The 15180-nt window shown below is 37.9% G+C and overlaps 1 protein-coding gene across 2 annotated transcripts in view; it reads left to right on the top strand.

Moving 5' to 3' along the window:
- The window catches only part of DENND2C (DENN domain containing 2C), a 95177-nt gene that overhangs the window by 74596 nt on the left and 5401 nt on the right, over window positions 1-15180 (top strand). For both annotated transcript variants that reach the window (XM_059928507.1, XM_059928497.1), the window contains exons 10-16: window positions 89-158; window positions 1064-1141; window positions 1729-1869; window positions 2662-2810; window positions 3284-3461; window positions 10433-10474; window positions 11416-11521. In XM_059928507.1, coding sequence (XP_059784490.1) covers window positions 89-158; window positions 1064-1141; window positions 1729-1869; window positions 2662-2810; window positions 3284-3461; window positions 10433-10474; window positions 11416-11521 — 764 coding nt within the window. The remainder of the gene's footprint in view (window positions 1-88; window positions 159-1063; window positions 1142-1728; window positions 1870-2661; window positions 2811-3283; window positions 3462-10432; window positions 10475-11415; window positions 11522-15180) is intronic.

The raw sequence follows: 15180 nt of genomic DNA, 5'->3' as shown, positions 1-15180 counted from the left end.
TGCTGTTGGACTCTAATTTTTAATTGCTTGTTCCAAGGAATGTCATAAGCAGTTGTTTGGATCTCAAACTATTGACTGTTTTTTTCAGTGAAACGTTCTCCTTTGTCTTGACTGGTGAAGATGGGAGCCGGTGGTTTGGTTACTGTAAGAAGCTCTTGGTAAGTCTCAGACTTGTGCTACAGGCAGCTTTGGTAGAGGAACAAAAGAGTCAGACTAGGAACTTCAGAAACACGATCTCTAGATGAGTTTGGGGGCTACTCAGTGATCTGTGTATTATAAAGAAGCTAGTTAAGCTTTGTATCTTTATTTTATTTATGATTTATTTTCTTTATTTTTTTTGGCTGCGTTGGGTCTTAGTTGCAGCACGCAGGATCTTAGTTGTGGCATGTGGGCTTTTCTCTAGTTGTGGCACACGGGTTTCTCTCTAGTTGTACCGTGCGAGTTTTCTCTCTCCAGTTGTGGCTTACGGGCTCCGGAGCGTGTGGGCTCTGTAGTTTGCGGCACACAGGCTCTCTAGTTGAGGTGCATGAGCTCAGTAGTTGTGGCTCACGGGCTTAGTTGCCCCACGGCATGTGGGATCTTAGTTCCCTGACCAAGGATTGAACCCGAGTCCCCTGCACTGGAAGGAGGATTCTTTACCACTGGACCACCAGGAAAGTCCTGAAGCTATGTTAGCTTTAAACAGTAAGAGCAAGGTGGAGGTTAGCCACAGTGTTCCATAATAGAAACGGTATGGATTTATTTTATTTATTTGTTTGTTTGAAATAGATGAAGAAAGCACTGACATTGTAGCTGAAGTCAGTCTGGTTATATGTGAGGAATGGAGTACAGTGAGCCAATCGAGGGAGCTCTGAGTTACTTCTTGCTTATATGCCGTCACTAAACTGGAATAAATCATACTATCATTGTTTTTTTTTAGTGTTTTCTCATCTTTCAGTGTTCATTGAGAATGAGAGCTTTGGTTCCTACTCTATACTAAGGAGTATTGAGGTATTAATAGTCCAAATTAGAAAAGACTTGTGCTGCTTAATTTTTGCTTTGTTGTTGTTGTCTTTTTTTTTAGCCAGAAGGCAAAGGAAAGCGACTCCCTGAGGTATACTGCATGGTCAGTCGCCTAGGCTGCTTCAACCTTTTTTCAAAGGTGAGTGGAGAATGGGCCCTATGAAAAGTGGTGTCCTTTCTGAGCTCTGAGTAGGTTTTTGTTTCTGATGACTTCACTAGACAATGTTAAGTGGCCTAGACTTTAACATACTACTTTAGAAAGGGTTCCCCATTAGTAGATTAGAACGACGGGTTTGAAGGCTTAAATTCAGACCTCTAATCCAGATGATGTTGCCCCGTCATCCTCATTTTGGTTTGCTAAACCTCCCAGCTTAAAGCAAAACATTGCCTGAAGTTTATCTTGTCTCATGTCTTTCCCAGACACCAAACTGCAGGGTATTATTGTGTCACCTTCTTTGCCCCTGCCTTAGTGATATAAAAAGGGGCTTCTCTTCTAAAATTAAGTTGACTTATTTTACTAACTTTTCTTGGAGATTTAAAGGTACCTCTAAGAGAAATGATGCCTTTAATGAAGTTTTATTGGTTGCAGAAGCGTATCTGTCTTAAAATCTGTTGGTATTATTTTCAAGTTTGTGCACCCAGTTTGGCAGTTCCTTCAAAAGGATTCTTTTATGTTTTTGAACTGAGTCCCTAATTAAAAAAAAAATTTCTTTTGTGTGTATGTAGATTCTGGATGAAGTAGAGAAGAGAAGAGAAATGTCTCCAGCTTTGGTTTACCCATTTATGCGAAGTGTCATGGAAGCTCCTTTCCCAGCTCCTGGATGCACCATCACAGTAAAGAGCTACCTCCCTGGGGCTGGAGATGAGGTAAGTTAGTTCATTTTGAAAAGGTTTGATACCTGCCAAAAAGCAGGCCTTACACTAGTAGGCCTTACCTGATAGAAATTTTAGAGGATAGTTTTCTCTTTTTCATAAACTGCACAGAATATGTTTTGGTCACAAAAGCACTGGAGAAACATCCAATTGATCTGTGAGATAGTTGATGCTAGACCCAGGAACCAGAGGTTTTCTACCATTCGTAGATTGAGCCCCTGCATAATGTCTATTTCAGTGTGATAAATGAAGATTATACGTACTATTGTCCAGTGGGATGAAAGATTTCACCAGAAATTTACAGCCCAAAAATAAGGTATTAAGTCTTGGCATTAGGGCTTCCCTGGTGGCGCAGTGGTTGGGAATCTGCTGCCAATGCAGGGGACACGGGTTCGAGCCCTGGTCTGGGAAGATCCCACATGCCACGGAGCAACTAGGCCCGTGAGCCACGACTACTGAGCCTGTGCGTCTGGAGCCTGTGCTCCGCAACAAGAGAGGCCGCGTTAGTGAGAGGCCCGCGCACCGCGATGAAGAGTGGCCCCTGCTTGCCGCAACTGGAGAAAGCCCTCGCACGGAAACAAAGACCCAACACAGCCATAAATAAATAAATAAATAAAAATAAAATAAAATTTAAGTCTTGGCATTAGTGTAGGCAGCTTCACAAACTCTTTGTAGCAGACCCTCTCTCTTGAATTTAACCTGTAAAAGAATGACAAGATCCATTAGTATTGTCATTAGGGATTGTTTTTCCACCTCAGCTCCCCTGATTCAAATTTTGCATTTCAGTCAATTGAACTGTGCCGACCGCTGGACTCACGATTGGAACATGTTGATTTTGAATGTCTCTTTAAGTGCCTGAGTGTGTGCCATCTCATTCGGGTCTGTGCCTCTCTCCTTTTGGAGCGGAGGATAATCTTTGTTGCCAACAGCCTAAGGTGAGAAATAAGTAAAATATGTCACTTCAGACTGTTGTTTTACTTGTTCTTACTATTTTAAAATTTGGGCATATTAGAAAACACTTAGGTAGGCTCTCAATTACCTAATGCTATAGTGACATGGATAATCCAAAAGCTATTTGCATTCGGCTATAACAGTGACTTTTGGGGGTTGCAATTAATTTACCTTCAAATTGTGTTTTGTTTAAACTGTTGTTAAAAATTGGTATTGCTTTTCTAAGTACACACTAGCTTTTAGCAATATAAATTGTGGGAAACAGCTAGATTGAGATTAAAGATATTCAGTAAATTAAGTTAAAATTTAAATAAAATGTTAAAATTTAATGAGTAATCACAGAATTGTTAATCTGTGATCACTAACTGGCATCACTTTGTAATTCTGTAACGTAATGTCTGAAATGCCCTCCATTGTTGCTCTTTATATGACACCATTTGCTTTCTCCTCTGGCTAGCACCCTGTCAAAATGTGGCCATGCTGTGGTTGCCACACTGTATCCATTCACCTGGCAGCATACCTACATCCCAGTCCTGCCAGCGTCTATGATCGACATTGTGTGCTCACCTACTCCATTCCTTATTGGAATCCTGTCTTGCTCCTTACCACAGCTCCAGGACCTACCCATTGAAGAGGTGAGATGGGAGAAATAGTACCTGTGGAAAAGACTGGGGCACTGGCAGATGAAAACAAGTGATCTTTAACAGTGGTGGATATGTCATTAATTAATAATAATATGTAATTATGATTGTTAATACATTATGCTATCATATTTTTGTATCTGTTTATGAAAGTGAGAAAAATTCTATAGTACACATGAATCTGAAGTTGTATCTTATTTGCAGTATTGAACCGTGGGCTAATTCTTGTGTTATTCTGAATAGGTCTTTTTTTTTTAAAAACATCTTTATTGGAGTATAATTGCTTTACAATGGTGTGTTAGTGTCTGCTTTATAACAAACTGAATCAGCTATACATATACATATATCCCCATATCTCCTCCCTCTTGCATCTCCCTCCCACCCTCCCTATCCCACCCCTCTAGGTGGTCACAAAGCACCGAGCTGATCTCCCTGTGCTATGCGGCTGCTTCCCACTAGCTATCTATTTTACATTTGGTAGTGTATATATGTCCATCATGCCACTCTCTCACTTCGTCCCAGCTTCCCCTTCCCCCTCCCCATGTCCTCAAGTCCATTCTCTACATCTGCGTCTTTATTCCTCTCCTGCCCCTAGGTTCTTCATGACCTTTTTTTTTTTTTTTTTTAGATTCCATATATATGTGTTAGCATATGGTATTTGTTTTCCTCTTTCTGACTTACTTCACTCTGTATGACAGTCTCTAGATCCATCCACTTCTCAACAAATGACTCAATTTCGTTCCTTTTTATGGCTGAGTAATATTCCATTGTATATATGTACCACATCTTCTTTATCCATTCATCTGTTGATGGGCATTTAGGTTGCTTCCATGACCTGGCTATTGTAAATAGTGCTGCAATGAACATTCGGGTGCATGTGTCTTTTTGAATTACGGTTTTCTCTGGGTATATGCCCAGTAGTGGGATTGCTGGGTCATATGGTAATTCTATTTTTAGTTTTTTAAGGAACCTCCATACTGTGCTCCATACTGGCTGTATCAATTTACATTCCCACCAGCAGTGCAAGAGGGTTCCCTTTTCTCCACACCCTCTCCACCGTTTACTGTTTGTAGATTTTTTGATGATGGCCATTCTGACAGGTGTGAGGTGATACCTCACTGTAGTTTTTTTTTTTTTTAATTTTATTTATTTATTTTATTTATGGCTGTGTTGGGTCTTCGTTTCTGTGCGAGGGCTTTCTCTAGTTGTGGCAAGCGGGGGCCACTCTTCATCGCGGTGCGCGGGCCTCTCACTGTCGCAGCCTCTCCTGTCGCGGAGCACAGGCTCCAGACGCGCAGGCTCAGTAATTGTGGCTCACGGGCCCAGCTGTTCTGTGGCATGTGGGATCTTCCCAGACCAGGGCTCGAACCCGTGTCCCCTGCATTGGCAGGCAGATTCTCAACCACTGCGCCACCAGGGAAGCCCCTCACTGTAGTTTTGATTTGCATTTCTCTGATGATTAGTGATGTTGAGCATTCTTTCATGTGTTTGTTGGCAATCTGTATATCTTCTTTGGAGAAATGTCTATGTAGGTCTTCTGCCCATTTTTGTATTGGGTTGTTTGTTTTTTTGATATTGAGTTGCATGAGCTGCTTGTAAATTTTGGAGATTAATCCTTTGTCAGTTGCTTCATTTGCAAATATTTTCTCCCATTCTGAGGGTTGCCTTTTCATCTTGTTTATGGTTTCCTTTGCTGTGCAAAAGCTTTTAAGTTTCATTAGGTCCCATTTGTTTATTCTTGTTTTTATTTCCACTTCTCTAGGAGGTGGGTCCAAAAGGATCTTGCTGTGATTTATGTCGTAGAGTGTTTTGCCTATGTTTTCCTCTAAGAGTTTTATAGTGTCTGACCTTACATCTAGGTCTTTAATTCATTTTGAGTTTATTTTTGTGTATGGTGTTAGGGAGTGTTCTAATTTCATTCTTTTACATGTAGCTGTCCAGTTTTCCCAGCACCATTTATTGAAGAGGCTGTCTTTTCTCCATTGTATAGAAGAATAGGTCTTTTTTTAAAAATCATACACAGAAACTACTCTGGGTTAACTTAAAAAATTGTTTCAGATATAAAACACATATAGATAAATGCCCAAACAAAATGTATAGCTCCGTTAATTATCACATAGTGAATGCAACCAACATTGGAATAGAATAGAAATATTATGGCAATGGAAACAGAAGTCCCCATCATGGCTTTTTAATTTAATTTTTTTATTATTATTATTTTTTAAATTTTTTGGCCATGCCGCATGTCATGTGGGATCTTAGTTCCCCCACCAGGGATCAAACCCGCACCTCCAGCATTCGAAGCACGGAGTCTTAACCACTGGACCGCCAGGGAAGTCCCCCATCATGCTTTCTTCTAATCACTGTTCCCTTCCCCACCCCTTGCAAAAGGTAACCATTATCTTGACTTTCATGGTGCTCATTTTCTTGTTTTGTTTATACTTTAACGTTCTAGGCATGTATACCTAAACAATATAATTCAGTGGTTTTAAGCTTGAAATAAATGAACTCATACAGTATTTTTTTTTCTTTCTTTCTTTCTTTCTTTTCTTTTTTCAGTCTGGCTTCTTTGGAGCAACATTATGTCTTTTTTTTTTTTTTTTTGGCTGCATTGGGTCTTCGTTGCTCTGTGTGGGCTTTCTCTAGTTGCGGCAAGCGGGGCTACTTTTTGTTGTGGTGTGCGGGCTTCTCATTGCAGTGGCTTCTCTTGTTGTGGAGCATGGGCTCTAGGCAAGCGGGCTTCAGTAGTTGTGGCATGTGGGCTCAGTAGTTGTGGCTCATGGGCTCTAGAGCGCAGGCTCAGTAGTTGCGGGACATGGGCTTAGTTGCTCCGTGGCATGTGGGATCTTCCCTGACCAGAGCTCGAACCCGTGTTCCCTGCATTGACAGGCGGATTCTTAACCACTGCGCCACCGGGGAAGTCCCCAACATTATGTCTTTAAGATTCATCCATGTTTATGGGTTTAACAACAGTAGTTTGATTATTCTAATTGTGTATAGTATTCCATTGTGTGAATGTACCACAATTTTCTTATCCATTCTACAGTTGATTGACATCTGAGTTGTTTCCAGTTTGGAGTTATTATTAATAATGCTGCTATGAATATTCTTGTTCATGACCCTTGGTACATATGTGCATGCAGTTTTATGGACATATACTTGAAAATGGAATTGCTGGACCATAGAGTAAACATACCTTCAACTTTAGTAGGTAAAGTCAAGCTTTTCCAAAGTAGCTATGCCAAGTTAAACTTCCTCCAGCACTGTATGAGAGTTCCTGTTTCTCCACATCCTTGTCAGCCCTTGTTGTCATCAGTTTGTGTAATTTAGCCTATCTGATGGGTATGTAGTTGTACTCTCATTGTGGTTTAATTGGCATTCCTTGATTATGGTTGAGGGTGAGCATCTTTCTATATGTTTATTGGCCATTTGAATGTCATCTTTTGTAAAATTCATAGGCTATATCCTTATACTGAATTGTTTACCCTCACTGATTTGTAAGAAGCCTTTTTATAGCTTCTTACAAGAAGCCTTTTTATAGCTTCTTTTATAGCTCTGGGTACGAGCTCCTTTGTAGCTTGCCTTTTCATTCTCCAAAATGGTGTTTTTTAAATACAGAGATGTTCTTAATTTTAATGTGGTCAGAGTTATCAATTTTTTTTATGGTTAGTGTTTTTATGTGTGTGTGTGTGTGTGTGTGTGTGTGTGTGTGTGAACTGCTTAAGTTTTTCTTTATATTAACTTGATGGACATAGCCTCCTATATTATCTCTTGGAAGCTTTGTTATTATGCCTTTAATTTTTGTTCCTGAAGTTGGGGGCTTGATTTTTTTTTTACATAATAAGAGGTAGGGGGAGTTCCCTGGCAGTCCAGTGGTTAGGACTCCCTGCTTTCCCTGCTGAGGGCGTGGGTTCAATCCCTGGTCAGGGAACTAAGATCCTACAAGCCACACAGTATGGCCAAAAAAACAAAAAAAGGAGGTAGGGGTCGTTTCATTTTTTTCATATGGATAGCCAACTATCCCAGTACCACTTACTGAAATAGCTCTTCTTCTCTATTACACTGATGGGTTAACCTTTTTTTCTCCCCCAGTTTTATTGAGATATGATTGACATATAACATTGTATTAGTTTGAGATGTACAGCATAATGATATTATATGATATATGCATATATTTCAAAATGATTACACAGTAAGTTTAGTTAATATCCATCACCTCACATAGTTAGAAAATTTTTTTTCTTGTTATGAGAACTTTTAAGATAGACTCTTAGCAACTTTCAAATATACAGTATAATATTATTAACTGTAGTCACCATGCTGTACATTACATATCCAGAACTTATGTATCTTATAACTGGAAATTTTTGCCTTTTGACCCCCTTCACCCATTTCATCCATCCCCCACCCCCACCTCTGGCAACCACCAATCTGTTCTCTGTATCTGTGAATTCAGTTGTTTTAGATTCCACATGTAAGTGGTATCTGTCTTTCTCTGCCTGACTTATTTCACTTAGCATCCATGTTGTCACCAATGGCAGGATTTCCTTCTTTTTATGGCTGAATAATATTCCATTGTGTGTGTGTGTGTGTGTGTGTGTATACACACATACCACATCTTTATCTAGTCATCTGTTAATGGACATTTAGGTTGTTTCCATGTCATGTCTGTTGTAAGTAATGCTGCAGTGAACACGGGGGTGCAGCTGTTTCTTCAAAATAGTGATCTTATTTCCTTTGGTTACATGCCCAGAAGTGGAATTGCTGAATCGTGTGCTGGTTCTATTTTTAATTTTTTGACGAAACTCTTTACTGTTTCCATAGTGGCTGAACCAATTTACATTCCCATAAAGAGTGCACAGTAGTTCCCTTTTCTCCACATTCTTGTCAGTATTTGTTATCTTTTGTCTTTTGTTGCTAGCCATTCTAACAGGTGATGATATCTCATTGTGGTTTTGATTTGCATTTCCCTGATGTGGAATACCTTTTCATGTGCTTGTTAGTCATTTGTATGTCTTCTTTGGAATAACGTCTATTCAGTTCCTCTGCCTATTTTTTAATTGGATTGTTTGGGGGTTTTTTGCTATTGAGTTGTATGAGTTCTTTATATTTTGGGTAGTAACCCCTTATCCAATATATGATTTGCAAATGTTTTCTCCCATTCTTTATGTTTCCTTTATATTTTATTGATGGTTTCCTTTGCTGTGCAGAAGCTTTTTAGTTTGATGTAATCCCACTTGCTTATTTTTGCTTTTGTTGCCTTTGCTTTTGGTGTCAAATCCAAAAAATCATTGCCAAAACCAATGTAAAGATGCTACCTCCTGTGTTTTCTTCTAGGAGTTTTATGATTTCAGGTCTTATGTTTAAGTCATTAATCCATTTTGAGTTGATTTTTGTGTATGGTGTAAGATAGGGATCCAATTTTATTTTTTGGCATGCAGCTATCTGATTTTCCCAACACCATTTATTGAAGAGATTGTCCTTTCCCCATTTTATATTCTTGGCTCCTTTGTCATCAGTTAATTGACTAGGACTTCCCTGGTGGTCCAGTGGTGAAGACTGTGCGCTCCCAATGCAGAGGGCCTGGGTTCGACCCCTGTCAGGGAACTAGATCCCTCATGCCACAACTAAAGATCCCATGTGATGCAACTAAGACCCAGTGCAACCAAATAAATTAATTAATTAAAAAAAATTAATAAGAAAAAAGTTAATTGACTATGTGTGGGGTTTATTTATGGACCCTCTATTCTGTTCCATTGAGCCACGTGTCTGTTTTATGCCAGTATCATATTGTTTTGATTACTATAGCTTTGTAATATAGTTTGAAATCAGGAAGTATGATGGTCTCTACCTTTATTCTTCTTTCTCAAGATCACTTTGGCTATTTGGAGTCTTTTGTAGTTCCATGGAAATTTTACAATTGTTTGTTCTCTTTCTGTGAAAATTGCCATTGGAATTTTGATAGGGATTGCATTGACTCTGTAGATTGCTTTGGGTAATTTAGACATTTTAACAATATTAATTCTTCCAGTCCATGAGCATGGAATATCTTTACATTTATCTGTGTATTGTTCAGTTTCTCTCATCAGTGTCTTATAGTTTTCAGCACAGATATCTTTTACCTCCTTGTTTAAATTTATTCCTAGGTATTTTATTCTTTTTGGTGCAATTGAAAATGGGGTTGTTTTCTTAATTTATTTTTCAGACACTTCATTGTTAGTGTATAGAAACACTTCTGATTTTCGTATTAACCTATTTTTTTAACTTGTTATAATGGAAAATTTTAAACATATGTAAAAGTAAACAAAAGAGTAAAATAAATCCAATCACCCTCCTTAAATACTTACAAAGTTTTGGCCAATCATACTTCTACCTCTCTCCCATAATATTTTGAAGTATATCCTGACATAATTTCATAATTCTAAATATTGCAATATGAATTTCTATAAGGTCATTTTTAACATAATCACAATACCATTATCACACCTAAAAAATTTAATAACAGTTCCTCAATATCAGAAAAATTCATTATTCAGCTCTCTAATTATTTCATAAATTTTTAATAGTTTGAATTAAGTTCCAAATAAAGTCCATGCAGTACATTTGGTTGGTGTGGTTTTTTTAGTCTCTTTTAATCTCTAGGTGTGCTGCCATCATTTTTTTTTTTTAACTTGAAATTCTTTTTACTTGTGTTGATGAGTTAACTTTTAAATGGGCTAAAACTTTAAGTTAGTGTATAATAATATTGACTCACTTTATACACCTGAAACTAATATAATATTTAAGTCAATTATACTTCAATTTTTAAAAAAAGAAAGAAAACAAAACAAACAAACCTTTAAGTTTATTTAAAACTATTCCCATTTGCATGAAAGAATCAAAACACTCTTCCTGATCTAGCAGTGTCTAATGTATTTCTCTGTGAATGTCTCTGGTTTAACTTGTCTGGCTCCTTTATTCCATAGGTGCTGATAGTTGATCTCTGTGCAGACAAGTTCTTACAGGAGGTGAGTGACAAAGGAGGTGATTACATAATGTTTAGGTATAATTGGCCAGAAAATATGTGAAAGTACTTAGAGAAGGTGACTCAGGCAAGACTTATAGTTCCTACACATACTTGACTTGACACTGTGGCCAATCATACAAGATTGACCTGAAAAATTTGGTTTGGGTTCATAGCTGACTGTCCCAATTTAGGGAAGGAGGAAACAGATTAAATGTCATTCTCAAAAGAGGTAACCCTCCCTTCAAGTCTTATGGGTTGAAGTATAGGTCTCTAATTTAATTAAATTTAACAAGCATTCAGCACCAATTATTTTTAGATATTCTGTTAGCCAGTCAGAAACTAAAGATGAGTAAGATACTCAGTTTGATCCCTCAGGCCTTATAGTTTAAAGGGGAGGGGAGAGGGAGCAGACATAGCCATAAAGTTTTAGAAATGGTGTAATAGAAACTTATACAAGATACAGAAGGGGCAGAAAGGAAGTGGTCACTTATTCTGGATAGTGAAGTGGAGAGGAGAGTTAGTAAAGCCTTAGAGCAGCCCTCTGTATGTAACCTGTATATAGGTTTGTGAGCACTGAGAGCAGGGTGAAAAGAATGTTTCCCAAGACTGTCTTTTTTCAGAATCAGTCAGCTCATCACATGTGAAACACCATTTATTTCGGGATGATCTTTGTAATATAGCATAAGACTTGGAGATGAGAAACATTTTGTGGGAAAGTGCCAGAAAATTTTATAAGGCATATTATTTGTTTTTCTTAAATGTAATGAAGATGTATACACCATAAGTTTTGTGGATTCTGCTCAATGTAGGGAAGGAAGCTTGAGACTGACTCTTCAGCCAAAATATATACAAAGCCGCCTGTGGAACTTGAGGGACTTAAATAGGGCATGTTTGAGACTTTCTCTCTCAAAGCTCATGAAAATCTCAATTTCTTTCCTTAAGGTATCTGATGAAGATGAAATTCTACCACCTAAACTCCAAGCTGCCCTGATACAAATTTTGGAAGAACGAAATGAAATTTTGGCTCAGGAGCAGAAGTTTTTACAAGGTATGAGACAAGTGGTCTGAGGATTTAAGGTCAAGGCAGTAAATACCAAATGCCCAGCACCCTGCCAAAGCATATGCAATAGTAGTATGAGATTGCCTGTGCCTTCATAAGCTTATAGTCAGCTTTCTTGCTCGCCCTCAGATGTGCCAAGTCCCCTTCTATTTCAGGACTTTTGCACTTGCTCAGTTCCATGTATGGAATGCTCTTCCCCTAGATATCCACATGGCTCCTGCTCTTTGTTCTTGCAGGCCATGCTCAAATGTCACTTTCTTAGTGAGGCCTTTTCTGACTGTCCTGTTTAAAATTGTTCCTGTTCCCTTAGCACTTCCTATCCTCCTCCCTGACCTTATTTTTCTCCATGGCTTTCATCACCATCTGATGTGCTAAAATGTAAGTTCCATGAGAGCAGTGACCGTCTATTTGTTTTCTATTTCTAGTACTTTAAACAGCATTCAGTAAATAGGTATTCAATAAGTATTTGTTGAATAAAAGGATGAATGATATTTTCTGGGTGGCTTACCCTGTGCCAGGCATTTTTTTAAGCACTTAGCATACATCTTATTTCATCCTTATAATATCTTTATGAAGCAGGTGTTATGATTTAATCCCCATTCTACAGGTGAGAACACTAAGGCTGTTTACCAATGGGGAACATTAGAGAAGGGGCAGGTTTAGAGGAGTAACTAAAAGTTCAGTTTTTAATATTAAGTTTGAGATACCTATTGGACATCCAATACCTGGCAGACTTTCAGCTGGAGATAATCAAGTAGGCATTTATATACATGAATTTGAGATTCAGAGGAAAGATTTGGGCTAGAGACATACATTTAAAAGTTGCTATTTTAAAGCTGTGGGACCAGATGAGATAGCCCAATAGAGTAAGTATAGAGAGAAAATTAAAAAGATTTAAGGATTGAGCCCTGGTTGGGAATGATGTGCTTAGATTTCAACTTTTGGTAGTTGGGAAGAGGAGAAGGATCCAGCAAAGGGGACTAAGAGGAGCAGCTAGTGAAGTAGGTGAAAAACCAGGAGTATGTGATATTGTAGAAACTGAGTGAAGAAAGTATTCCATTGAAGGAAAGAGTAAACAGTTATGTTTTTTTGTTTTTATTTTTGTTTTAATTTTTATTGGAGTATAGTTGCTTTACAATATTGTGTTAGTTTGTATAGTACAGCAAAGTGAATCAGCTATATGTATACATATAGCCCCTCTTTTTTGGATTTCCTTCTCATTTATGTCACCACAGAGCACTGAGTAGTTTCCTGTGCTATACAGTAGGTTCTCATCAGTTATCTGTTTTATACATGGTATCAATAGTGTATATATGTCAACCCCATTCTCCCAATTCCTCCCCCCTCCCCCAACAGTTATGTTTAATGCTGCAAAGAGGTCCCGTAATATGAACACTGAGAATTGACCAGTGGACTTGACAATGGGGAAGGGCTCTGGAGACCTTGGTAGCAGCAGATTCAGCGAAATGGTGGGAGGAAAGCAAGGTTGGGGAAGGTTCAAGAGAGAATTCCAATGACATTCAGCTTTCAGTAAAATTTTAATAGAAGTACAAAGGGTCAAGAATAGCTAAGACACTCCTGAAAAAGAAGAAGATTGAAGGGCTTGCGCTACAGAACATCAAGATTAATTATAAAGTCATAGTAATTAAGATCGTTTGGTTTGGGTACAGAAATAAACAAATAGAGCAATAAAAATGGAAAGAATAGAGAATGCGCATGCATAAGGAAACTTGATTTGTGTCAGTCAGCACCAGCATTGAATATCAGTGGGAGAAGAATGAACCATTCAGTAAACAATTCTAGGGCAACTGGTTTTCCATATGAAAAGAAAGGGATATGGATCTATACTTCATGTTATACACAGGATTAATTCGGATGAATTAAAGACTTAAATGTTAAAAGTAAAACATTAAAAATGTTTAGAGACTTCTCTGGTGGCCCAGTGCCTAAGACTCTGTGCTCCCAATGCAGGGGCCTGGGTTCCATCCCTGGTCAGGGAACTAGATCACAGATGCCACAACTAAGGGTTCACATGCTGCAACGAAGAAGTCCGCATGCCACAACTAAACATGCCTCAAGAAAGATCCTGCATGCCGCAGCTAAGACCTGGCACAGCCTAAATAAATAAATTTAAATGTTTAGAAAATAGTAGAAGAAAATATTTTATGTTTGGGGACAGTAATGGATTTCTTAAATGTGGCACAAAGAGCACAAACTATAAAGGATAAGATTGATTAATTTGACTATGCTAAATTTTAAAAATTTCTGTTCATCAGGGGACACCATGGAAAAGAAATAAAAAACAAGCTATAAACTAGATGAAGGCATTTTCAACAAATATAACTAACAAAGAAATAGTATCTAGAATTTAGTTTTAAAAATTCCTACAATTTAAAAGTAAAAAGATGAACAACCCAAGAGGAAAATGGGGGAAAGATATGAACAGTCATTTCATAGAGGAGGAAACATGAAAGGCCAATAAATACATGAAAAGGTACACAACCCCATCAAAATCAGGGAAATGTAAATTAAAACCACAGTGAGATACCATTTTATACCCACCATATTGGCAAAAATTTAAAAGTCTGACAGTATCAGGTGTTGATGAGAATGTGTTAATTACTTCAACCCCTGTGGAAAAACAATTTGGCATCATCTAGTAATGTTAAAGGTGTACATATCCTGCAACCCAACAATTCCATTTTAGATACATACACAGAGAAACTCTTGCACATGATAACTAGGAAACAAGTACATAATTTTTATAGTGGTATTGTATGTGATAGCAAAAACTGAAACAACCTAAATGTCCACTGACAGGAGAATATAGCATTAAAAAAAAAAAGAAGCTTAAAAACACACATTTCAAAGATCCGGCGTGCCACAACTAAGACCCAGCACAGCCAAATAAATAAATAAATAAATAGTTTTGAAAAACCACGTTGAATTAAACAGTAAGTTGCAGAAGAATATAATGTTTTATATAATGTTCAAAGACATACAAAACCTAACAATATGTTGTTGGTGTTGGATGTGTATGGTAAGACTGTAATGTAAAGCAAATGATATTCACAAAATTACAAATAATGGTCACCCTCTATCGGAAAGTAGGGGAAGAACACCACTGAGAGGGCATCACACAGGGAACTTCAGAGATACACATGATGTTCTATTCTAAGCTTTGTGGTGGGCACTTGTGTGGTCATCTCACTGCTGATCTTATGAAATATTCATACATGTTACAAGAATCTATAAAGTTATTCATTAAAACAGAAACAAAGAATGGAAGATAAGTTATAGAAAAACATAATTTTTTAAAGAAAGGGAATTAGGTGTAAGAAAGTAGGTACAACAGGTATAAACAACTCTTCCAAGAAATTTTTTGCTGCGAACTGGAGGAGAGATGGGACAGTAACTGGAGGCGATGGGAGAGTGGGGCAAAAGCGTTAACGATAAAGCAGTGATGGAGTCTCAGCTGCAGAAAGAAAGAGATGAGAAGGAAGTCTGTTGAACAAAATATAACAAAAATCTAGATTAGAATAAAAATGTAGGGACTTCCCTGGTGGTCCAGTGGTTAAGATTCTGCTTTCCAATGCCGGGGACATGAGTTCGATCCCTGATTGGGGAACTAAAATCCCACATGCTAT

This window comes from Balaenoptera ricei, chromosome 1 (genome assembly GCF_028023285.1).
Source record: "Balaenoptera ricei isolate mBalRic1 chromosome 1, mBalRic1.hap2, whole genome shotgun sequence".
NCBI lineage: Eukaryota > Metazoa > Chordata > Mammalia > Artiodactyla > Balaenopteridae > Balaenoptera > Balaenoptera ricei.
Note: the sequence above shows the minus strand (reverse complement) of the source record. Positions and strands in the feature narration are given on the sequence as shown.